At 40.5% G+C, this 27,273-nt stretch overlaps 1 protein-coding gene across 5 annotated transcripts in view; it reads left to right on the forward strand.

Annotated features, from left to right (window-relative positions):
- GANC (glucosidase alpha, neutral C) overlaps nucleotides 1-26,492 on the forward strand; it is a 104,505-nt gene extending 78,013 nt beyond the window's left edge. For 4 of the 5 annotated variants that reach the window (XM_066608546.1, XM_066608543.1, XM_066608545.1 and 1 more), the window contains 8 exons: nucleotides 1,235-1,478; nucleotides 3,871-3,935; nucleotides 8,137-8,213; nucleotides 9,987-10,061; nucleotides 11,148-11,261; nucleotides 13,046-13,158; nucleotides 25,232-25,335; nucleotides 26,009-26,492. In XM_066608546.1, the coding sequence (XP_066464643.1) occupies nucleotides 1,235-1,478; nucleotides 3,871-3,935; nucleotides 8,137-8,213; nucleotides 9,987-10,061; nucleotides 11,148-11,261; nucleotides 13,046-13,158; nucleotides 25,232-25,335; nucleotides 26,009-26,118 (902 nt within the window). In that variant the 3' untranslated portion in view covers nucleotides 26,119-26,492. Of the gene's footprint in view, nucleotides 1-1,234; nucleotides 1,479-3,870; nucleotides 3,936-8,136; nucleotides 8,214-9,230; nucleotides 9,381-9,986; nucleotides 10,062-11,147; nucleotides 11,262-13,045; nucleotides 13,159-25,231; nucleotides 25,336-26,008 lie in introns of those variants that run through there. The other variant, XR_010793222.1, reaches the window with a different exon arrangement.
- The last annotated feature ends 781 nt before the right edge of the window (nucleotides 26,493-27,273 follow it).

Raw genomic sequence — 27,273 nt, forward strand, 5'->3', positions numbered from 1 at the left:
ACCCTCCCCTGAAAAACAATTTTCGGGGTGCCGGCAGCTGGATCCTCTACCGCAGTTGTCATGTGTGACAGCTGTGGTAGGGAATTCTTTATTCCCCGCAGTGATGAAAAAACATCTGCCGCATGCAGCAGATGTGTCCTTCATCTCTACGGGGGACACGGCAGCAGTGGACAGGTAAGTATATATATATATATATATATATATATGTATATATTTATTTACACTAAAATGGTTGTTTTTCAGAGAAGAGCTTATATTTAAAGCTCTTCCCTGAAAAACAATTAGGGGTGCCGGCAGACCATTGTCTTCAATGGAGCCGCCGGCAGCAGCCGCAGCTCCAATCAAGGCAATGCGTGCATTCCCTATGGTGCACGCATGTCCTATCTTTACAGGCGCATGGTGAACATACCATAGGGCATGCATTGGATGTAATAGACGTGTATTTTACACACGCACAAAAACACGCTCATGTGAAGCCACCCTAAGGCGGTTTTCCACGACTTAAAGAAAAATTAAACTGGCTTAAAATCAAAATTGAATGCTTACCTAGTGCTCACAAAACCTAGGAGAAGCGTCAAATGCCGTACATTCTGCACATGACTGCTCAGCCACTCACAGGCTTTAGCAGCCATAGAAGAATCACCGCTGAAGCCTGTGAGTGGCTGTGTGGACACATGCACAATGAACGGCACGTGACCACCCACTCACTGCTTCGTTCAGGCCCCATGTAGCGGGTACTGGGGCTGCAATGCTGGATGGGATGCCGCCAGGATAAGTGAGTATTCAATGTTGATTCATTTTAAGCCTGTAATACTTTTTATGTCTTGGAAAACCTGTTGAAGAACAGATTGCTTAAAAAAAGAAGTATTTTGGATATATAGCGTGAATTCTGTGCCAAGGTATCCCATAGACCATGATACTTTTTTTTTCTGTCGGTTTCACATGGAATTTATCAGAAAAAACTTCATGTTTTTGAGGTAAGTTCCAACTCGACCATCAGTTGTCATAGAAATGTCTAGCCCTTTTTTAAAAAAGTTCTTTTATTGTTTTTGCCATAACTATAGCTTGTGGTAGAGTATTGTAAAGTTTTAATTATCTTACCAAAAAAGTCCTAAATATTCTGATGGTGTAAATCAGAATATTTCTATTCTTGCCGAATAAATGCAGAAGGACACAACAGTCCTCAACAATAGAAATATGTGTATAAGATTCTTTTTCCATTGTTGTATTCCAGCTGATGTTGGAGGCTTTGTCGGAGACCCAGACACTGAGCTCCTTGTCCGATGGTACCAGGTCGGCTCTTTCCAACCCTTTTTTCGCGGTCATGCAATGCAGGACACACAGCGCAGAGAGCCTTGGCTATTTGGTGAAGACAACACTTCTATAATCAGGAGAGCAATAAAGGAACGCTATGCTCTGCTTCCTTTTTGGTACCATTTGTTCTATCGTGCACACATATTTGCTGAGCCAGTGATGAGGTGAGGTTGATTTTTTCATCTTTCGGTTTTTTTTCAACCTTTCTAAGACATTCTTTGGCATGTTACCCCTTTGCAGATATGGGCAAATAATGTGACAATTTTTATACATTTCTGTCATTATGGAAGCAGTGATACCAATTATACTGTATCTGTATAGATGAGCATGTGCACAGCATTGTGAAAAGAATTGGATTTGCATTGCCGGCACGATCTTCAGCAACGGGGACTGCAGGAACCAGGGAGCAGGTAAGTATACAAAATACCCCACCCAGCTCAATGTCACATTCCCTAACAGCACCATAACTTAGTTCATGGGCCTGTGGGGACGTGACAGATTTACTTTCAGTTCTTGTTCCACCGTAAGGGTGTTTAGGGATGCCATTTGACTGAAGGATCTTTTTTTTAAGTAAATTAAAGGAGTTTTCTAATCAAGTTAAAATATGGAGCCGTGTTTGTGTGGAAATATGAAATAATTTACCAATGACACCTTATTTTCACTATTTCCTCTGAACCTCATTGTGCCCCACATTCAAGTTGAGAACTTCTGCTCAGTGCAGAATCTCACAAATGCTTTTTCGGCTAAATTTGCACATATTCCCAAAGACACATTTAAAAATCTTGTGGAACGCCTTCCTAGAAGATTGGAGTCTGTTATAGCTGCAGAACAGAACCCCAATTCAGTATGAATGCCTGTTGTTATGGAATGGGCTGTCCACCAACTCATATAGGTGTATGAAACTATGTAAAGTGGTTAACAGAAGAGGACAGTATACAGCCGCAAATGGATGGGGATAATCTCGGGGCTTGGCCAGAAAAGTGGTAAATGAGGTTTAACATTGATAAGTGTATAGTTAAGCACATGAGTAGGGAAATACATGTTTTGGACACTAGTACTCAGGAAGGTCATATCAGAAATTGAGCAGGTTCAAAGAGGGTTAACAAAAGTAATAAAAGCAATGGGCAGTCTACAATATCCAGAGAAGTAATCAAAATTGGCGTTATTTAGTTTAGAAAAAAAGGCATCTGAAGGACGACCTAATAACTAGGTATAAATACATTGGGGAACAATACAGAGATCTCTCCCATCATCTATTTATACTCAGGACTGTGACTGTAACAAGGGGGCGCCCTCTACATCTAGAGGAATGAAGGTTTCTACACCAACATAGAAGGGGGTTCTTTACTGTAAGAGCACAGAGACTGTGGAACTCTGCCAGAGGATATGGTGATAGCAAAATCAATACAGGAGTTTAAGAGGGGACTTGATGTCTTTTTAAAACGCTATGATATTAAAGGATATAGATATTAAATAATCAGTGAGGTTGTTGGCCCCGGTCTTGGAGTCAGGTAGAAACTTTCAAACGTTAATCCAGGGATTATATTGACTGCCATTATGGAGTCGGAAGGATTTTTTTTCCCCCCAAATGGGCTAAACTAGCTTCTTCCTCTTTTTTTTTTTTGCCTTCTTCTGGATCAACAAGGGGGTGGGGGGATGTTGAAACAGGCTGAACTAGATGAACACTGTCTTCTTTCAGCCTAACATACTATGCTACCATGATTAGGTGCAGATAAATGGTACAACAGCTGTTGCACCTGGAAGTCCACAAAAAGATTAAATGACGATGTAGCACTTGGCGACAGGGAACTCACTAAAAGAGTACAAGAGGGGCCTGTACACTTGTCTTCAATGCAATAAGACTACAACAAGTCAATGATTACTTCAGAAGGGTCGGCGATCCAGGGATTATTCTGATTGCCAGACTTGGAGTAGGGAAGGAATTTTATTCTGAAAAATGAGGAAAATTGACTACCTGATGGGTTTTATTTTTTTTGCTTTCTTCTGGATCAACATTGCAGGATAATAGACACTGAACTGGATGGGTGGATGACTTTTCTCACCTTACATACCATGTTACTATGTATCCATATACTTTGGGCCAGATAGTGTATCATAGTCATATAAAAAACCCTCTGGAAAAGTGGAGTGTGTAAGAAAGTGGCATGTGCATTGATTATGAATGTCATGCTTCATTTTTAACCTTCTTCACTGTGTACATCAGATTTGAAAAAAGATGCATAAAAGGGCATGGCTGAAGAATGCCAAATTTATTGAGTTACAACATTTTTGATGAAAAATACTGGTGTTCATTTATGACACCAATAAAGGTAGCATAATTGTGTCTATTATGCTGTGACTTTTACCAAATATATTATGTAATGTGTGACTTTTTGTATCGCTTCGTATGACTTTATTATGACACTATTGGTAAATGTTCCTTGCTGTCAGTCAGTTTTAGATGGCAGATGGATCAAAAAGAATGTATATACTTTAGTTCTTGTTTTGCTCATGAGGTATAAAAATGAGTCTATAATATTTTCTTTTCTTGTTTAGGCCTTTGTGGGTTGAATTTCCCAAGTATCCTGAAACTTTTGGAATAGATGAGCAATACATGTTAGGTGAGACACCTATGACTAGAAATGCTGTTTTAGTGACTTGTAGCTAATGTTAATGCAGCTGTAAGAAAAACTTAAATTAAGTGCTGATACTGGATGCAAATGTAACTGGATATAGAATGTGTAATCTGCCTGTTGAAAATTTCATAAAGAAAAGCATAATACACATCATAACTTACATAAAATGGAAATTAACGGGTTTTCAGATCTTGTCTTGCTGTAAAGAAGTCTCCATTCTGGCTGATGGGGGGTCCAAATGTGAGGCTTCCCTCTATGATGTTCATATACTTTAACTATATTATACTACAACTATAGGCTATTAAAGTGACCCTTTAGGTAAAAACTGGCCTTTTTGGTTTGGTTTTTGCTCAAAATTTGGGCACAAACCCTGCCCCTAAGTTAAGGTGCAAAAAGTATTTTATTTTGTTTTAACAGAGATATTTCACATAAAACCATTGGCTTCACTGTTATCATCAAACATCTTTGTCTGAACAATAAAACTGCTTTACATAAGCCAGTCTCCGTTTCTTTATACATCAGATATAATCAAGCTGCAACGTAAAATCCTACATCCCCCACCATGCCTGCCCCTATTGTTCTCACCATTCATACAAGAAAGTGTCCAGCAGTCTCTTGTAAATAATAAAGTCCTTGGCTTTATTTGAACAAGAAAATACATTGGGGAAATAACTGATGTTAGGTCCTAGGTCCTTACTCATAACATAGACAATGCAACTAAAAGGTTTCCATTTGAAGCACATTGTAGTTAGTCCAAGCTCAAAAAAATATTCAAAGGAGTATCATCAGATATTCTATGGCTTAATTGCGAATATGGTGTGAATAAAAAGGTAGAAAGTTGGTTATTACATATGGTGTAGAAGCAATGGCAAATGGAATACTTGGGAGTACTCAGCTGCAAAGATCTGGATGGCACTGTGATCTGGTGGCCAGTACCATGGCACTGAGGGCCTAGGTTCAGATCCATTCTATGGAATATGCATGTGCCACACAAATGAACAAAAACTTGTCTAGATCTTTTTGAATCATCTCTCTCTTCCATAGTGTCAGCTGTCCCTCCTAGCGTTGTGTCATCGGCAATTTTTTTCAGTTTTCCATGCATTCCCTTCTCCAGATCATTAATAAAAATGTTGAACAACACTGGGCCTAGGGCAGAGCCTTGTGGTACCCCACTAGATACATTCTTCCACTTGGATGTGCAGCCATTTATGACCACTCTTTGAGTACCATCACTCAGCCAATTGTGAATCCACATAACAGTTGCCTGGTCAATCCCATATTTGGTCATTTTTTCAATAAGTATGGTATGAGATACTTTGTCACATGCTTTACTAAAGTCAAGATATACTATATCCACTGCATTTCCCTGATCAACCCAGTTGGTGATTCTGTCATAGAAGGAAATAAGATTAGTCTGGCATAACTTATTTATTACAAACCCATGCTGGCTCTGGTTAATTGTTTCATTCTCATCAAAGCACTTGCATACATGCAGCTTAATAATTTGTTCAAAGATCTTTCCCAGTATAGAAAGCAGGGTCCGATTTTCAAACATAAAAAACACGTCCGAGTGCATGTAGAATACTTTCAAAAATAGAAGTATTAATAGTTTGTTTTTCAAATAACAACAAAATGCAAAGTGCATGAACAAAAGAGGAATCTAAATCAAATTTGTGACCACCCTTTGCCTTCAAAACAGCATCAATTCTTCTCGGTACACTTGGACACAGTTTGTGAAGGAACTCGCAGGATGTTTCTTCAGACATATTAAAGAACTAATTACAGATCTTTTAGAGATGTAGACTCAATGATTTTGAGATCAGGGCTCTGTGAGGGCCATATTATCACTTCTAGGACTGCTGAAACCCCCCCTGATCTCCATAACAGTACTCCTGTGCCCTGTTCTGTCTGCCATTGCAATGGCTGCTTCTTCCCCAGCAGTGACATCAGCATGAAGAGAGCGCTGCTCAAATATATATGGTCAACGTTCCATTTATTTCAATGGAGCTGACGGAAATATCCAAGCAGCCCCATTGAAAGTGAGGAGGGCGAGGGACAGGGCACCCTCAAGATCAGCGGGGGTCTCTGCAGTATCGACCTATCAGTAAGTTATTCTAAGGATAGGGAATAACTTGCAATCTTGGTACAACCCCTTTAATGACATTGGCTGTATGTTTGGGGGTGTTGTCCTGCTGCAGAATAACTTTGGAGCCAATCAGATGTCTTTTTATTTTTGAAAAAAATTCTTTCTTTGCTGCATAATTTCCATACCTGCCTAAGGCCTCATGTCCACGGGCACGAATGGATTCCGGGGAAAGAATCCCACAGCGGTTTCAAGCCATGCCCGCAACCATGAGGCCAAAAATGCATTTTACTCATCTGTCTGGACGCAGCGGGGCTCTCCTCCGTCGCGGCCAGATCTTCTTACTTCTGCACGGCGGATGTGCTCGGTACGTGCTGTGCTGTGCTTTTTTTCAAGTTTCCTGCTTTACGCGGATCCGCAGGATGGACGCAGTGTCAGCTGCGTCTGTGCCACAGAGCGGGCGGCTTCCATTGACTTCAATGAAAGCTGTCCGTGCAGGAAAACCACAGAAAATGGAGCATGCTGTGATTTTTATCCCTGTGTTTGCGATTCACAAGTATTTAATTACCTGCGGATGCCAAAGGCATGTCTATAAACATACTGAACTGCGGATCATCCAGGCGGATTCCACAATTCAGCTTTGCCCATGGTCATGAGGCCTAAAACATTTGTACAATACTGTAAATAAATACTAACTCAGCTGACTTCAACAAAAACTTTTCAAGCCAGCCAAGAAATTCAAGGGGTGTTTCAGGTAATTATTATTGCTGACCTATCCTCAGGATTGTTGATAGGCTGTGGTCCGCCGCTCAGGACCCAGGCTGATCAGCTGATCAGGCACTTGCTTTCAGCGCCACAACACATGGTGAGCAGAGCTATGTCTAACCCTGTCTAATGACCGGCACTCATAATTGCAGGCGGCAGTCTTTTTATAGTCTATGAGAGCTACGCCTGGTTACAAGTGCCCACTGCACCATTGAGAAAACAAGCATTGCCCAGCTTGGCATATTTATGGTGGAGTCAGAAGGAATAGATATCTAAAGTGTAAGACTGCTTTCACTGGGGCGAGTGCGATATTGATTTTGTACTTGCAAAGCTGTGATTCTTGCAAGAAAAACACATTGCATAGCTGCATGTACGATTTTCATACGCATTTTTCACGTTATTTCAATAGTAAAAAAATAGAACATTGCAATCACATGAAACAGGCATGTACATATGCATGCAATTTTTTTTGCTGTTCTTATAGGAAATAATGGTTGATTCTTAAACAGAATTGCCCAAAAATAGGACATTCTGCGATTGGTCTATATCAGTCCGAGAGAAAGATCGCTCATGTGAATAAACAGATTTAAATATGGGTGCATTGACACAGTCAATTTTTACAGCCTATTGTGATATGGTCAGATATTGCGTGTGAAAAGAACACATTAATTTAAATTTTCATTCACAGGAGTGATTTTTCTCTCAGTCCAATAGTCCAAGATAAAAGGATCGCAGCATGTCCAATTTTTGATCGATTCTGTTTAAGAATCGCCCATTATCCCCTATGGGAGCACAAAAAAATCAGTCAGATATCGTTCGTGAAAATCGCTTGTGTGAATGCAACCTAGTTTAGCTTAACAGGTTTGCCTGTGACTCATAATCCCAACTAATCAGCTGTTCTCAGGAATGCCGTCAGTGAGGAGAGCACTGGAAGTAGTTAGTACTGTCCGTATTGCAGCGACCCAGGTAGGTATTGCAAGTACAACTGCCATTGAATTCAATAGGTGCTGTGCTTCAGTACCAGGTCAGGCCACTGCAATACAGACAGTGCTATCCGCTTCCAGCTGTGTCCACAGTGACGGCAGCCTGGCAAACAGATGATCAGTGGGGATGACGAGCAGCGGACCCCCGACAATGTACTATTGATGACCTATTCTGATAATAGGTCATCAATAGTAAAAGTCCTAGACAACCCTTTCAAGTGCCGACTTTACACTTTTATGTCACTGATTTACTTGGTTTCAATGAGTCCAAAATTTAGTGCTACAAATTACAGTGACATTTGTTAAAATGAGGACTGCCCAATATAAACGTAACAACTATTATTTTTGTTCCTAGGAAATGCTTTATTAGTTGCCCCAGTTTTAGACTCTGGAGTCACTTCCATTGATGTGCTCTTTCCTGGCCTTGGAGAGGTATATCACTCAAAACCAACAATGAAATTAGTCTGTAAGGGCTCCTGCACACTGGCGATCGCGGTATCGCAGCGTTTTTTTTACTGCAAATGTCAATAGGACTTTCTAATGTTAAAAATCGCAAGGCACAAACTTGCAATTTTTGTGCGATGCGTTTTTTAACATTAGAAAGTCCTGTTGACATTCATGTTTTAAAAAATGCAGCCATATCGCAATTGTCGATGTGCAGGAGCCCTAAGGGTGGCTCCACACAGAACTCCTTTTTTTTTTGGATCTTATTGAGGCAAAGCCAGAAGTGAATTCTTGAAGAATGCAAAATATATAGGAAGGATTGATATGTCTCCTTCCTGCTGGATCTACAGGGAGTAGACAGAAATATAGAAACACCAAATGAAATGCATGGGATTTTAATCATTAGCACTGAGCTGCCCTTTTAAGCCCTGCTTGGCTGAGAAGTTTTTCCACAAATTTGTGTTTACTTTACCTCTTGCCCTGCTCTGCGTGGTTTTGGAAGCAACTGGTAATAGCAGCTGAGTGGCTCAAACCCCTGACCAATGGAACCTTGTTGCTTGGGCAGATGTTCACATCTGCCCGGCAGCATCTGTGTCATATTACCTCCACTTAAAAGTCCCATGTAATTTAATATGGTGTTTCCATATTTTTGTCTACCCCTTGTACTTCTGGCTACGGCTGAAAAATTGAAACTTTTTTTCCCTAAAAAAAGCTGTGTGTGAAACAACCCTAAATGCAAGTCTTATTTCTTGCACCTAGTTGTAATGTTTAGTTATCAAGTTTTGTTTCGGGGTTGTATGTGTGTGTATATATATATATATATATATATATATATATATATATATATATATATATATATATATATATTTATATATATATATTTATAAATGTAGATATATAGATATATAGTCTTCTGTTAATCCTGTTAACTACTAATGATGAAAAATGTATGTCACAGTCGATTGTTAGTTCCCACTCTGCATTTTCATTGTGGTAGTTTCTCAGATTCTTTCAGTGCACCTGCAAGATCAGAAGCAGGAGAGGGGCTTTATTACACAGCCTGCTTCTGCTACAGCTGCCAGATTTGGAGATAACACTAATTCCCGCAGTATTATATCTTAGACACCATGGTCAGTAGCAACTACGACATCTAAGGTATCAAATGATTGCTACTTTATGTTCCCTAGTCTTCTACATATTTGCTATTGCCACAATCATAACGATCCGTATAATAAAGTTAAATTGCATGACACTTGGTGTTAAAAGCAAAAAAGGCAGATTTCTTGTTGTTTATCCCTCCCTAAAAATGTATCAAGATTAGTCAATAAATTATATGTAACCCAAAATGGTACCAAAAGAACTGTTCCTGCACGAAGCAAGCCTTTATACGGCTAAGTCAATCCAGGAAGAGGCCGTGGTGCTCATGTGAGCGCTGCAGTCTCTTTAAACAGCTGATCATGGGGATCCGAAGTGGTGGACCCCACCAATTTGATGCTGATGACTTAACCAAGATATGAGGATTTTTCTTCTATTCCTTTACTGTGCAAAATAGTAGACAGACACTAAATAAAGGACCTTGATTTGCACAGTATGTACTATCTGTTCATCAATATGGGCTAAAAAAGCAATGTTCCTATCCTTTGGCAAATTATTCTATGCAGTTCATGGGTGGTTTTGTTTTGCCTTCCTCTGGATCAACTTGTGTTTGTGCACTTGATGAATGTATGCTTTTTCATCCCACTAACTATGTTTCTTCTACAGCGTTGGTATGACTTTCGAAACTTCAGTTGTGTTGGAGATTCCCACAAACAAAAAGTGGACGTAACAATAGAGGAGGTGAGAGGAGATTGGGCATATTTCTGAATTCACTTTATGTGAATATTCTACAAGAATGCTATGGGAATTGTTGTAGTTGTAACTTAACAGCCTGAATATAATCTGGTGGCATACTGTATATCAGTTTGACAAATCGCAGCTATTAACCCTGTAAACACCTCTATCAGTTCTGACAGCAGCATTTAAATCCCCCAATCGGTCTTCCGGTGTCTCGGACTGCTCTCCGGTGATGAGATCGCAATTTGCCGTTTGGTTGTGATTGCAGCCTGGGGCCTTGTGAAATCTCTCAGTGCTGCCATGGCACAGGTATGGCTTAATAGACTGCTTGTCAGATCGTGGTATACCATGGTATTACATTAGACTTTAGGAGCAATCAAACTATCGCAAGTTTAAGTCCCCTATAGGGATTTTTTTTTAAAGTGCATTGTGCACGTCGCCTGAAATAAAAAAACACACAGTATCAGAATTGCGTTTTTTTTGGTCACACCATCTACAAGAAAAAAATAAAATAAAAAGCGACCAAAAAGTTATATGAGCTCCAAAATTGTACCAATAGAAACTACAAGATGTCCCACAAAAAATGAGCCCTCGCACAACTGTGTCGACGGGAAAAAAAAGGTATGGTTGTCAAAAGATGGCCTCAGAAAATAATTTTGTTTTTCCAAAGATATTTTATTTTATAAAAGTAGCACAGCAAAAAACAACAAAAAAAACAATATAAAATTGGTATTGTCTTAATCATACTGACCCATGTCATTATTTTTCCAGTGTGTACACGGTAAAAATAAAACCCCTTCCAAAGTTAGCAGCAATTTTTTTTTTCTATTTCACTCCACTTAGAATTTTTTAAAAGTTTTTCAGTACGTTATATGGTACATTAAATAGTACCATTAAAAAATACAATTCATCCCACAAAAACACGCCCTTATACACCTACACTGATGGATAAATAAAAGAGTTATGTTGTTTTAAAACTGGAGAGGAAAAAACGAAAATGCAAAAAAAGGGCCGCGTCCTTAAGGGGTAAATGGTAAGCATGGCTACCCTTGTAGATTGTATAATATAATTACATTATATTTCATGCAGATTCCAGTTTATCAACGGGGAGGATCTATCATTCCTGTATATACAACAATTGGCAAGTCAACAGGCTGGATGGATAATTCTCCATATGAGCTACATATAGCATTAGATCGTAAGGTCAGTGTTATCATTTTTAGTGGGAATGGCATTGTAGACTTAGGGCACATTTAAACACAACGATTATCGCTCAAAATTCACTCAATAGACATCTTTTGAGCGATAATCGTTGTGTGCATTTACATGGCAAGATGATCGCTCAAAATTCGCTCAAACGGCAGTTTGAATGACAGTGTTGAGTGTTCACTTTGCATAAGTCTGTAAGTGAAGGCTCACGCTGTATGCAGAAGACAAGCAGGGCCACTTGTCTTCTGTATACAGCTGTTGTCTTCTTGGAACGCTCAGCTGGTATACAGCTGAGCGCTCCGAGCGGGGTATGCAGAAGACAGCTAGACCGCTTGTCTTCTGCATACACCTGCTGTGTTCTCCGAGCGGGATACCAGCTAAAACAATAGTAGCAGCGGTATCCCGCTTAGAACTCAGCGCGTGGCACTGACAAGGCTCATCGTTGTCTTATAGCTTGCTGAAAGACAACGATGAGTGAATCGTTAAAAAAATCTGCACGATGGCCGCACGTTAGACAGAACAGTTCTTGTTCAAAAGGCTGTTTTTGAGCAAATTTTGAGCGACAATCAGTGTGTCTACATGGGGCTTTAGGCAATTTATTAAATGCACTAAGGGTGCTTTTACATGGGCCAACTATTGGATAAAAAATCACTCTAAAAAGTGATTTTTATTTTCAGCCATAGTTGTCCTGTGTAAACATGGCACCTGGGGGGCCCTAAGTGATACATCACTCATTAATCATTAGTGTCTTTGTTTCAAGAGGGGTGTCGTATTCCTTAAGAAGAACATCCAAAAAGTGTGTGGAGTCACCTAGGGCGTGAGTGGGTAAGGGAATGGCATAGTCTCTCCCCAAAGAGAGCGGCCTGTAATGTGGGTCAAGAGGGGTGTTGTGTCTCCTTAAGGAGAGCACCCAAAAAATGTGTTTCCTACTCCCAATCATTGTTAAAACATGTTTAAAAAGTCACATTAATTCAAAGAATTGCTGCCATCCAATAGGTGGCGCTGCAGAGGTATTTTTCCATCTTCCTTATTTGCATGTCTTTGTTTCAGCTCACTGAAATGAGATGACTAGTGAGCAACTTCTCGCTCAGTATAAACAGGCAATCGTTCATTTTGAACGACTGCCTGTTCACAGGGAATAGGTGTGGATGGCTGAAAGAGATCTCGGCGCACTCCACCTCCATTCACTGAAAGCACAGGAGCGATGGTTGTTCCATGTAAATGTATCATTACTTAGAGCAGAGGTGCGCATGCTGGAATGCAGTTAATTCACCTCTATGGGACCAAGGGAGATTGTCGAGTACATTGATCTCCGCCTGTCCCATAAAAGTGAATTGAGTGTTGGTCTAGCATGCGCACCACCACTGCATTCACATGGGGCATATAGGTGCTCCGGTCTGAAGATCACGAGGGGTCCCTGTGGTAGGCCCCCCCCCCGGCCATCAGACATTTATCAGAATAAAAATCACAGCCAAGGGAATAGCTCTCCATGCAACCCATGGCTAAATTTTATTCCTTCTCCGACTGACTACTAATGGCTTTACAAATGGGTTGGCTTTTCTTGCTGGGACTACATGTGTTGATATTTCCTATTTGGATTTCACAATTCAGTTTTTTTGAGAAAGGTGCTCTCTGCCTTAAAACATGTCACCATACTGGTTCCAGTAATGCTCTTTTCACCATTCTTCAACTGGGCTTTATACAGATCTGTACCTAAATCCTAGACTTTTGGTTTCCTTTACTATATCCACGTAATAGAAGGTTGCATTCATTTACAGGGCACAGCTGTGGGAGAAATCTACATTGATGATGGTCACTCTTTTCAGTATCTCCATGAGCGCATGTTCAGCTACAGAAGATTCACATTTAAGAAAAATATTTTGTGCTCAAGGTAAGAGAATGATCAAATCTAAATGGGATTATATTCTTTGGAACCAGTATATAAGGCTAAGCTTACGTCACATTCCCTAATATTGCCTTAGGGGATGTTTATTCTCTTCCTTTTGACACAATTGTGATTTATAGAAGTCCTGTACAGTTTTTAGCTACCCTGATTTTTGGGGAGGCTTGAAATATAAGCCCTACTCCGAAAATAAGCCCTAGCTGCATTACATAAAAAAGGAAAACATTACCTAGCAGACACGGTCCAGGTCCTCCTGCTGCTCTCTCCGGAGCTCCAGCGCGCTTGCTGCAGTCCTTGCCTGTCCACAGAAGATCGCTTCCTTGTTACGGGACTCATAAATCCTGCCTCCAGGAAGCGATGGCTGTGATTGTTTCAGCATTGACTGGCTGAGCAGCACTTGAGAACCAATCACAGCCATTGCGTTGTGGACGTGGGATTTATGAATTGGCCAATCAATGCTGCGACCCAGGCAAATCATAAGTCCTGCCTCCACAATGCGATAACTGTGATTGGTTCACCGAGCACTGCATTGATTAATTTGCTGAGCAGTGTTTAAAAACCAATCACAGCCATCGCTTCCTGGAGGCAGGATTTATGAATTCCGTAACCAGGAAGGGATCTTCTGTGGGCGGTTAATATAAGACAGGGTCTTATTTTCAGGGAAACACGGTTCGTGTGGAAAAGTAAGGGCCCTTTTACACAGAACAATCGTTCAGATTCTCACTGGATGACAGTGAGGATAATTACTCAGTGTAAATTATGCCAGCGACTGAACGACGAATAATAATCAATTTACTTATCATCTCTTGTTCAGTTTATGCAGGTATAAAAATCGAATGATGATTGGCCTGTGTAAGCTGGCAGTTGTTCATCTATGAACGACTGCCTGTTAACTGTGAATAGAGAAAGGCTGTAGGAGTGATCTCTGCGCTGATCCACCTCCATTCAGTGAGCAATGATCACTCCTTTGTGAAGGCAGATGAGTGATTATAGCTGGGACGACTGTTGGGCGTCCAACAAGCATCCCATGTAAAAGTAGAGTTAGACTGCATCAGCAAGGTCTCTCCCAGGAAAAGATTTCAAAGCAGAGTTTTTGTTTTACAATGTGCTGTTCAAGTTGTTTTGAAGAAGCACAAAGAAACAACAACATTGAGAACTGTAGATGCAGCGGTTGGATAGGAAACAGTGGAGCAGATAAGACACATTATAATTACTTCCCTTCAAAATCAAAAGATGTCCAGCAGTGTCATCCACTCAGAACTGTCAGAAACCAGTGAGACCAACATACACCTATTTACTGTTTGGAGAAGTCTGGCCAAAATTGATCTTCAGGGCAAAATTGCAGCCAAAAAGCCATACCTTCAACAAAGAAACAAAAACATAGAAATTGGGGTGCAGAAAAATAGTAGTACGTGCTCTGGACTGATAAGTCAAAATTACAAATATTTGGCTGTAACAGAAGACAGTTTGTTTGCCGAAAGGCCGGAGAGCTTTACAATAATGAGTGTCTGCAGGTAACAGTGAAGCATGGTGGTGAGCAGTACAGTAATCAGTGACTGCAGCAGCAGTGAAGCATGGTGGAGACTTATAATAATGAGTGTCTGCAGGCAGCAATGAAGCATGGTGGAGAGCAGTACAATAATGAGTGTCTGCAGGCAGCAGTGAAGCATGGTAGAGTTCAGTACAATAATGAGTGTCTGCAGGCAGCAGTGAAGCATGGTGGAGACTGTTATAATAATGAGTGTCTGCAGGCAGCAGTGAAGCATGGTGGAGAGCAGTACAATAATTAGTGTCTGCAGGCAGCAGTGAAGCATGGTAGAGTTCAGTACAATAATGAGTGTCTGCAGGCAGCAGTGAAGCATGGTGGAGAGCGGTACAATAATGAGTGTCTGCAGCCAACAGTGAAGCATGGTGGAGTTTCCTTGCAAGTTTGGGGCTGCATTTCAGCAAATAGAGTTGGGGATTTGATCAGGATTAATGGTGTTCTCAGTGCTGAGGAATACAGGCAGATATTTATCCATCATACTGCAAATTTATTCTGCAACCCTAAACATAAAGCCAATGTGATTAAGAACGATCTTCAGAGTAAAGAAGTACAGAAAGTCCTTGAAGCGATGATATGGTCCCACAGAGTTCTGATCTCAACATCATCAAATCTGTCTGGGATTATGTGAAGAGACTGATGGATTTAAGTAAGCCGACATCCACAAAAGATCTGTGGTTAGTTCTCCAACATGATTGGCAAAACCTCCCTGCCGAGTTCCTTTAAAAACTGTTGTGCAAGTGTACCTAGAAGAATGAATACTGTTTTGAAGACAAACAGTGGTCACATCAAATACTGATTTGATTCACATCTCTCTTTTGTTCATTCACTTTGCATTTTGTTAATTGACAAAATAAATTACCCGTGTTTCCCCGAAAATAAGACAGTGTCTTATATTAATTTTTGTTCAAAAAGGTTTAACTTTTTTACATGTATAGCTGCCTGGACACTTTTTAAATTGACTTTTTTATTTAACTGTTAGCAGGGCTTAATTTTGGAGTAGGGCTTATATTTCAAGCATCCTCAGAAAGCCTGAAAAATCATTTTGCATCCTCAAAAAATCTTGAAAATCATGCTATGTCTTATTTTCAGGGTTTATATCACCGTAACAGGCGAATATTCCAATTAATATCTCACAGAACTAAGTCACTGATGGGAACAACTGGTAATTAAAATATAACTTTTATTAAATTTTGTTAAAAATGCGCGATCAAAAAAACTATGCAAAATGTGTGCCTGTATTTTAGGACAGCACTGGTATCTTCTTGGTGCCTAAAGTACTTTATAGTTGTGTCCCTATCAAATTACTGACAATGGAAATAATTTACCAATCCTAGAATCCTTTCAGGATATATCTAGTGTATGACATAGGTTGAAATCTCATACGGCAATCATTTGCCTGTTGCCATCTTAGTATATATATATCACTCCTAACAGTATGGTTTGATCCAAAATCAGTAGTTTGTAAGTTAGCGTAACACAAACCTACTGAAATCAAACCCAAAGTGTATTGGTATCCGGTCAGATTTGAAAATTTTTGACACGAAAGAAGACAATATATATATCTCTGTGTGCAGCGCTGTTGTTATATAATCAAGCGCTCTGTTTAACACTTTGATATATATGTCTTATATTAGTTCATTAGTCCTTGGTGGACAATAAAGTATAGAGGTATTGGAGGTTTACACTTAGTTTGCTGTGTAAATGTCTCCACCCCTATATCACTCTACATAGATGTTTGCCATCTTAGTATTAAAGGAGCTATGTATAAGTAATTGTGTATTTGTCTATTTGAATAACCACAAAAATTCCTCAAAGTCCCTTGTTCAACTCCAATGCATCGCTATGGTCGTTAGATGTATATTAACAAGTGACTTATGCGATGTATTGGAGACTGCCCCACCAATGTTATTGGGTGGAGGCAATTTAGCTCCTGTTCATTGTTTTGTTGTAGCTTCTCAAGGATAAGGGTATTGTAAGGAGAATTTATGTGTTTATCAAAGAGAAGACGGTCCCAGATCCCGTGCAGAAGTCTGGGCCCAGGAGAAACACATCAATCAGCCTGAGCTATATCAGATGATTTCTAATTTATTCTAAGGTGGTCAGAGCATATATAGCATAAATGACATCACAGCAAAAGTGTATACCTCCAATACATAATAGGCTGAAATAAAAATGATTAACATAAGTTACACCTCTTAAGGCGCTACTATAACATACAATGAGACCGTTATGAATTCAGTGAAAAGGAATGCAAGGGAGGCAGTCTGGAGATTCTTATCTTGTCTGTCTACCCCGTAATGGTATAGAAAAGTTTTCGTTTAACCCTTTAACTACTCATACTAGCAACAGGCTATATCTTTCTTAGTTTACAATCCAATAAAAGAACAATTAACTGATACATTGATCTACAATTTTCTTAACAGGTATATAGGTATAATCATAGCCAGCCAGGACTTAGATTATAACGTCCAACCGAACTACAAGAGACCCCTTTGAGAGTACAACATGGTTCTACCAACGCGTTTCCGCAGCTAATACAGAGTTAGCTGCTTCATCAGGGTAGTATGCATAAATTTATGTAGAGCCACAGCAAGTAGTAAGCAGCATGACTGGCTGCAACTGAATGAACATATGTTCTAGGATTGGTAAATTATTTCCATTGTCAGTAATTTGATAAGGACACAACTATAAAGTACTTTAGGCACCAAAAAGATACCAGTGCTGTCCTAAAATACAGGCACACATTCTTTATAGTTTTTTTGATCGCGCATTTTTAACAAAATTTAATAAAAGTTATATTTTAATTACCAGTGGTTCCCATCGGTGACTTACACACGTTACATATAGACAAACAAAACATCCAAAATTATCACAAAAGGACGCCTCATCCTTAAAAAGGAAATAATTAGAGGCTGAAGATAATCGGTATTGCCAGAGGACAAATAGCGTTAGGACCTCTGTTTTATCAATCACAGGGGGGGGTTTTGGAAAGTGACTCAAACTGCTGTAAGGGCATAAAAATAGTGCCCACAGTAGAATGATAATTTTCGTAAGAAGTCACTTCCTACCAGAATTAGCCCCTATATGATAGAGAATAGAGCGCACAGCGTTCCATAAAATGGTCTAGGTATCATACACTACAAGAACAACAGTTCTCGCTTGCGCGATGTGTATAGCGCAATACGTGGTCATTCAATTGTAGTAGACTTGGCTCACAATATGGTCTAGGTATCATAGACTACATGAACAACAGTTCTCGCTTGCGCAAGGTATATGGCGCAAAGCGTGGTCATTCAGTTGTAGTAGACTCGGCTCGACGCGTTTCTCCACACGAATGTGGTTCATCAGGAGCACTTGGATTATTTTAAGAGGACAAAGACCGATCTGACTTTTTGCTGTCAGTATTTGTGATAGACAAGAGTTCGGTAAATATTAGAATAATGAGGAGCAATGATTTGGGAACAACAGGCAAACTGAATACTCTGCCAAAACGTATCTATGTCCCGGCAAATGGTTTATATTAAGATCCAAAATAGCCAGGATATCATAGTGTAGTTTTGTCCCTTAATTGAGGACAGTGGCAAGAGTAATGCAGTAGGCTAGATAGCCTCAAAAATTCTATCTTAGGAGAAAATTGTTTTTCTGCCAGAGGATAGATAGAGGTTAGAGTGGGTAACAAAGGGTTACTAAAAGAATTAAGACAGTCCCCCTGAGTAATAGGTAATAGAGTCTAGTAGCCCTTCTTTTTCCGATATGTCTGGGATGATGCAGACAATCCGGAGGGTCATAGACAGAGACAGAGGACAGCAATTCTACTAAATGCCCGATAGGCATAAGAGGAGTGCTATCTAGGCCTGTAGATAGTTTAGCCTAACAAAGCTTTCCCAAAGCCCCCAAAAAACATAAAGCAAATAAAGCAAAAAGATAAAGCCTGTGGCCCTGATGGTGAGCCACAGGAGTAGTGTGAGGCTGAATAGCAGTGTGCCCATATATTGCTAGACTGGGCCATCCCCTGGGAGGGGAATTCAGACACAGCCCAATCAATGAGGTCCGGGGAGTAGAGGGGCCGGACTAGGATCATTAAGTGCTCCAACTTAGAAGTTCAGCACTTGGGAGATTCCTATTATGAATAGACAGGTAGCGAATCAGTGCAGAGAGCTAAGAAGCGTCTCTGATCGCTTACCTGGAGTCCCGATTGTTGTGTAGTCTCCGGTGTAGCTCCGAGCGGCAGACCGGAAGTTCGCGCATGCGCGTGACGTCATCACGCATGCGTCGGTCGCCGGTAGCGTCAATACGCCGGTCATGTGATCCCAGAGTTGGTCACATGTATGGGAAGAAAGTCCCATTGCTGTTAAGGGCAAAGGAGCTTAGAGCACTGGCAGCTAGTACAGCCGTCAGTGCTGGAGAGCGACGAGAAGGAGCAAGCAGATTTTTTTATTATAGTTGATACAGAATATGTAAATCTACTTATTTAGCTTATAGATTAAGGTAATATAATCCAAAAAAAGTTGGGGATATCTTCGTGGATACATTGATAAATGAGAGTCAAATTAGAAAAATTCTGAGACTTCATATCGTAAACTATATCTGTGTATAATAGACAGACAAATATAAGTTCTCACAATAGAGAATAGAGTGGCTGTCAAAAAGCAGAGGCGGTTGAGCACATCAAAGATATGTCAGTGACAACAAGGACTTTTTTTCATGATTACAAAAAGCAATTAAAACATAAGCTTTCGTTAAGGCCTGATGGACTAAGGCTATTGAAACGAAAGATCCAGGAGGCTTCTTTTTGCAAAAGGCGTTGATCTATGTTCCCTCGTCTCCCGTGCGTGCGCAAAAGTTCAATGCCCTGAAATTTTAATAAGTGCGCATCGCCGTTATGTACCAACCACATGTGATCCGCTAGGGGGGTGGATTCGTGTCTTTCGATGTTCCCCACATGGCCAAGAATCCTCCGGCGAAATTCCTGGATTGTCTTGCCAATGTAGTTTTTTGGGCATGGACATGTGGCCATGTATATCACATTTCTGGTCTTACAATTAATAAAATCGTGACATTTGTATGTGCGATGGGAAACAGCACAGGTGAAGGAACTTGATTTCTGGATGAAGGGGCAAGCAGCACAAGAGTGACAGGGAAAAGTGCCTTTTGGACGATTCGATCCTAGCCAGGTGATTTTGGATTCGTCCGGTGGTAAATGGCTTTTGACCAAGTGGTCCTTTAAATTATGGCCTCGTCTGTATGTTATACAGGGTTTTTGGGAAATGTACTCACTGATATCATGATCATTTTTCAAAATGTCTCAATAGTGAGAAAGAATATCACGTATCTGGGGACAGGCTGTATCATATGTACCAATCACTCTTGGAGAGTGGTCGGTAGGACGTACTTTTGGTGTTAATAAGACGGTACGTTGTTGTTTGGACGCATATTGATAGGCCTGGAGAATTGTTTCCTCTGGGTACCCTCTTGAACTGAATCGTTTCATCAGTTTTTTGCTCTCTGAGAGAAATGTAGTTTCATCAGAGCAATTCCGACGTAACCGAAGAAATTGACCCTTCGGGATACCACGTTTTAAAGGGGTCGGATGGTAGCTCTGCCACCCCAATAGACTGTTGGTAGCAGTCTTCTTTCGATAAAGAGTGGATGCGATGGTACCATCCTCATTTTTGACAATCTGGATGTCAAGGAAGGGTAATGTCGTAGCACTAATCTCGCTAGTCACGCGTAGGTTTAAGGTGTTGGTATTTAGTGTCTCGACAAAGGTCGCAAAAGAAGAAGATGTACCCTTCCATAGGATGAGGATGTCATCAATGTAACGTAACCAGAGTACAATATTGTCAGACCACTGTGAGTTGTTGTATATGACCTTTTCCTCCCACCAGCCCAGGTACAGATTAGCATAAGATGGGGCACAAGGCGTCCCCATCGCTGTACCCCTGAGCTGGTGGAAGTACTCAGAGTCAAACACAAAATAATTGTGTTTAAGGATAAACTCCAGTAGGTTGACAACACACTGGTTATGACTTTCAAATTGCACACCTCTTTGCTGAAGGAAGAAAGATACTGCCGCCAGACCCCCCTCATGGGGGATTGAGCTATATAAAGCTTCAATGTCCAGTGATGCCAGTAGGACGTCTGATTCGATGGTGATACCTTCAAGAATCCTAAGAACGTCCATCGTATCTCTTACGTAAGATCGTAATGATAGAACGTAAGGACGTAGGATCTTGTCAACATAGATGCTGATGTTTTGGGTAAGATTACTAACCCCAGAAACAATCGGGCGTCCCTTGATTGGGTTCGTCCCCTTATGTATCTTCGGTAATGCGTAAAATGTCGCAATGGTGGGAGAAGAAGAATACATAAAGCGATATTCGTTGGTATCGATATTGCCATTGGTCAATTCATGTTGTAACAAGTCCCGTAATTGTGTCAAGAATAGGTTAGTTTCTTGACACAATTACGGGACTTGTTACAACATGAATTGACCAATGGCAATATCGATACCAACGAATATCGCTTTATGTATTCTTCTTCTCCCACCATTGCGACATTTTACGCATTACCGAAGATACATAAGGGGACGAACCCAATCAAGGGACGCCCGATTGTTTCTGGGGTTAGTAATCTTACCCAAAACATCAGCATCTATGTTGACAAGATCCTACGTCCTTACGTTCTATCATTACGATCTTACGTAAGAGATACGATGGACGTTCTTAGGATTCTTGAAGGTATCACCATCGAATCAGACGTCCTACTGGCATCACTGGACATTGAAGCTTTATATAGCTCAATCCCCCATGAGGGGGGTCTGGCGGCAGTATCTTTCTTCCTTCAGCAAAGAGGTGTGCAATTTGAAAGTCATAACCAGTGTGTTGTCAACCTACTGGAGTTTATCCTTAAACACAATTATTTTGTGTTTGACTCTGAGTACTTCCACCAGCTCAGGGGTACAGCGATGGGGACGCCTTGTGCCCCATCTTATGCTAATCTGTACCTGGGCTGGTGGGAGGAAAAGGTCATATACAACAACTCACAGTGGTCTGACAATATTGTACTCTGGTTACGTTACATTGATGACATCCTCATCCTATGGAAGGGTACATCTTCTTCTTTTGCGACCTTTGTCGAGACACTAAATACCAACACCTTAAACCTACGCGTGACTAGCGAGATTAGTGCTACGACATTACCCTTCCTTGACATCCAGATTGTCAAAAATGAGGATGGTACCATCGCATCCACTCTTTATCGAAAGAAGACTGCTACCAACAGTCTATTGGGGTGGCAGAGCTACCATCCGACCCCTTTAAAACGTGGTATCCCGAAGGGTCAATTTCTTCGGTTACGTCGGAATTGCTCTGATGAAACTACATTTCTCTCAGAGAGCAAAAAACTGATGAAACGATTCAGTTCAAGAGGGTACCCAGAGGAAACAATTCTCCAGGCCTATCAATATGCGTCCAAACAACAACGTACCGTCTTATTAACACCAAAAGTACGTCCTACCGACCACTCTCCAAGAGTGATTGGTACATATGATACAGCCTGTCCCCAGATACGTGATATTCTTTCTCACTATTGGGACATTTTGAAAAATGATCATGATATCAGTGAGTACATTTCCCAAAAACCCTGTATAACATACAGACGAGGCCATAATTTAAAGGACCACTTGGTCAAAAGCCATTTACCACCGGACGAATCCAAAATCACCTGGCTAGGATCGAATCGTCCAAAAGGCACTTTTCCCTGTCACTCTTGTGCTGCTTGCCCCTTCATCCAGAAATCAAGTTCCTTCACCTGTGCTGTTTCCCATCGCACATACAAATGTCACGATTTTATTAATTGTAAGACCAGAAATGTGATATACATGGCCACATGTCCATGCCCAAAAAACTACATTGGCAAGACAATCCAGGAATTTCGCCGGAGGATTCTTGGCCATGTGGGGAACATCGAAAGACACGAATCCACCCCCCTAGCGGATCACATGTGGTTGGTACATAACGGCGATGCGCACTTATTAAAATTTCAGGGCATTGAACTTTTGCGCACGCACGGGAGACGAGGGAACATAGATCAACGCCTTTTGCAAAAAGAAGCCTCCTGGATCTTTCGTTTCAATAGCCTTAGTCCATCAGGCCTTAACGAAAGCTTATGTTTTAATTGCTTTTTGTAATCATGAAAAAAAGTCCTTGTTGTCACTGACATATCTTTGATGTGCTCAACCGCCTCTGCTTTTTGACAGCCACTCTATTCTCTATTGTGAGAACTTATATTTGTCTGTCTATTATACACAGATATAGTTTACGATATGAAGTCTCAGAATTTTTCTAATTTGACTCTCATTTATCAATGTATCCACGAAGATATCCCCAACTTTTTTTGGATTATATTACCTTAATCTATAAGCTAAATAAGTAGATTTACATATTCTGTATCAACTATAATAAAAAAATCTGCTTGCTCCTTCTCGTCGCTCTCCAGCACTGACGGCTGTACTAGCTGCCAGTGCTCTAAGCTCCTTTGCCCTTAACAGCAATGGGACTTTCTTCCCATACATGTGACCAACTCTGGGATCACATGACCGGCGTATTGACGCTACCGGCGACCGACGCATGCGTGATGACGTCACGCGCATGCGCGAACTTCCGGTCTGCCGCTCGGAGCTACACCGGAGACTACACAACAATCGGGACTCCAGGTAAGCGATCAGAGACGCTTCTTAGCTCTCTGCACTGATTCGCTACCTGTCTATTCATAATAGGAATCTCCCAAGTGCTGAACTTCTAAGTTGGAGCACTTAATGATCCTAGTCCGGCCCCTCTACTCCCCGGACCTCATTGATTGGGCTGTGTCTGAATTCCCCTCCCAGGGGATGGCCCAGTCTAGCAATATATGGGCACACTGCTATTCAGCCTCACACTACTCCTGTGGCTCACCATCAGGGCCACAGGCTTTATCTTTTTGCTTTATTTGCTTTATGTTTTTTGGGGGCTTTGGGAAAGCTTTGTTAGGCTAAACTATCTACAGGCCTAGATAGCACTCCTCTTATGCCTATCGGGCATTTAGTAGAATTGCTGTCCTCTGTCTCTGTCTATGACCCTCCGGATTGTCTGCATCATCCCAGACATATCGGAAAAAGAAGGGCTACTAGACTCTATTACCTATTACTCAGGGGGACTGTCTTAATTCTTTTAGTAACCCTTTGTTACCCACTCTAACCTCTATCTATCCTCTGGCAGAAAAACAATTTTCTCCTAAGATAGAATTTTTGAGGCTATCTAGCCTACTGCATTACTCTTGCCACTGTCCTCAATTAAGGGACAAAACTACACTATGATATCCTGGCTATTTTGGATCTTAATATAAACCATTTGCCGGGACATAGATACGTTTTGGCAGAGTATTCAGTTTGCCTGTTGTTCCCAAATCATTGCTCCTCATTATTCTAATATTTACCGAACTCTTGTCTATCACAAATACTGACAGCAAAAAGTCAGATCGGTCTTTGTCCTCTTAAAATAATCCAAGTGCTCCTGATGAACCACATTCGTGTGGAGAAACGCGTCGAGCCGAGTCTACTACAACTGAATGACCACGCTTTGCGCCATATACCTTGCGCAAGCGAGAACTGTTGTTCATGTAGTCTATGATACCTAGACCATATTGTGAGCCAAGTCTACTACAATTGAATGACCACGTATTGCGCTATACACATCGCGCAAGCGAGAACTGTTGTTCTTGTAGTGTATGATACCTAGACCATTTTATGGAACGCTGTGCGCTCTATTCTCTATCATATAGGGGCTAATTCTGGTAGGAAGTGACTTCTTACGAAAATTATCATTCTACTGTGGGCACTATTTTTATGCCCTTACAGCAGTTTGAGTCACTTTCCAAAACCCCCCCCTGTGATTGATAAAACAGAGGTCCTAACGCTATTTGTCCTCTGGCAATACCGATTATCTTCAGCCTCTAATTATTTCCTTTTTAAGGATGAGGCGTCCTTTTGTGATAATTTTGGATGTTTTGTTTGTCTATATGTAACGTGTGTGTGTCAGCCCATGTTTTTTAGATATTTTCCAATAAAGTTTGTAATTTTTAGTCTATAACTGTGATTCGGGCCCTATACTATAATTTATAGACTTATTCCGTCTCTGTGACAACCATCGGTGACTTATTTTCAGGGTTTGTCTTATTTTCAGGGAAACAGGGTATATTAACACTTCTATTTTTGAAAGCATTCTTTTCCATACCTGCCTAAAACTTTTGCACAGTATTATATATCATCCAATGTATAATTTTTTGGGGGGTATCTACAGCATGACCATCTGTGCAATGAGGACCACCATTGTGTGATAATATACAGTGAATTTCTAATGCTCAGTTATATTTATGACACAATATATGCAAAATTTCCATTTCTTTAAATTATGATTAACATATCTTCAAAGAAAGAAAGGTTTTGTTTTTATTTTGTGTTTTTGCTTGTCATTTTAGCACTGCTGACAAAATGGGTTGCTACCCAGTGAAATCCACCCTGGAAAATGTTTATGTGATGGGTCTAAAGAATTCGCCATCTGAAGTCATTGTGCATGAAGCTGGTAAGATATATGGATTCTTGCAGAGAGTCAAGCTCACTCTATACAAAGTGGATGCCAGCTGTATTACACAGCAACCAGAAGATAACGCAGATTCACGACATTTAACCCTTTAGATGCCACGGTTAATGCTGACTACAGCATCTAAGTGGTTGAATATAGGGAGAATTGAAACACCACCGCATGACATGATTGCAGTGTACTGTTCTAGTTGGGATTCCAGTCCTGTTATTCTATTAATTTTATTACACCCTGAACTACAATTTTGCCATTATTTTTTAGGGCTTGTTTAGTTTTAATGGTTTTTACCATGCTGTATAAATGACATGTTAACTGTATTCTGTGGGTTACTTCGATTATGAAGATACAAAATTTCTATAGATTTTTTTACATTTTACAACTTTTACACGATAAAAACTGTTTATGAAAGAACCATATTTTTGTGTTAACATTACGTCAATAGAGCTGTGTGAGGGCTTATGTTTTGTAAGATGAGTCGAAGTTTTCATTTGTACTCTTTCCAACTTTTGGATCACTTTTTATGCACATAATATACTGCTTTATTTTTTATTGTGAGATGCTATAGTTGTAAGGAATAGTAAACATTTTTTAGAATGATCTCTTTCATTGTATAAAACCTTCAGTAGTATCCATTCTTTCTTATATTTCACTGCAGGAGAGAAGAAGAAAAAGCTGGCCTACACCTACAACAAAGACCTGTGTGTCCTGAGCCTGAAGAACATTTCCCTAGGAGTTTCTTTGGACTGGGAGATTCACATAAAATGATATTTGCGCTGAGATTTCCTAGTGTGATGCTGCAGGGAATTTAGCATAGTCAGAATTTATCTAATTCTTCTAACAAAGTCAATTTATTATCCTTTTAATTAGGTGCATATCCCAATGAATAGCAGAGACATTTTATGGCTTTTATTTCCCAATTACACCAAATATTAGCTTTCATAGAAAGCCAAGATTAAAAGAGACTTTCTCAATAGGGAAAGGAGATGGTAGGATATGAGTATCACAGTGTTGAAAGCAAGGCTATGACTGACAGCTGCAATCCACATGTAATGGCTAGGATCAGCGGAAACTCAAAAATGCCTTCAGCTAAAGTCTTCTACTGAAACTAAAATATTGCAAATTAAAATAGAACTGCTGTATTTGTGTCATGTGACTCCTGTTCTTATTGGTATCATTTTCTTTGTAAAAAGACAAAAACTATGGGCATTGTACAAAATTGGTGTTGGATATTAATTTAATTGCATTTTAAATTATTTAATTTTAATAAATGCTTGAAGTACTACCAATAGGAGCAGAGGTGTAACTTGAAGCTCCCGGGCCCCGATGCAAAACTTGTAACAGGGCCCCCAACTATAATGCTTTACTAAATAGTACTGGGTTCCCTCTATGGAGAAGAGAGGCCTTATGGGCCCCCAAAGGCTCCTGGGCCCGGGTGCAACCGCATCCCCTGCATCCTCTATAGTTACGCCCCTGAATAGCAGTGTTTTCTACCCCATTCATTTCAATGTGCACATTCATGATTGCACTCCAAGCATGCTCGGAGTGTGGAAAATGTAGAAATCTAAACTGTAGTACTAGGCAGTGACTGCTGTCAGCTCTTACCCTTCCACTCCTGATGGATTATACTTTGTCTCTCCCCTGACATCACTACCATTAACACTCCCACTGACAAAAGTGGTCACTGGACTTGTGGAGATTAATTCTCTGAAGGCAAATACACATTCAGAGTTCTGTGACCTGTATAAATGCACTCGGTCATGTATCTTTCAGAGGGTTAATCCCCACAAGTCCATTGAGCAATTTTGTTAGGGAGAGTGTTAATGGTAGTGATGTCAGGGGAGAGGCAGAGTACAGCCAGCCAGGGGTGGTAGGTAGAGAACTGACAGCAAACATGCTTTCCAAGCTGCAAGCATGCTCAGA

Source organism: Eleutherodactylus coqui, chromosome 6 (genome assembly GCF_035609145.1).
Source record: "Eleutherodactylus coqui strain aEleCoq1 chromosome 6, aEleCoq1.hap1, whole genome shotgun sequence".
Taxonomy (NCBI): Eukaryota; Metazoa; Chordata; class Amphibia; order Anura; family Eleutherodactylidae; genus Eleutherodactylus; species Eleutherodactylus coqui.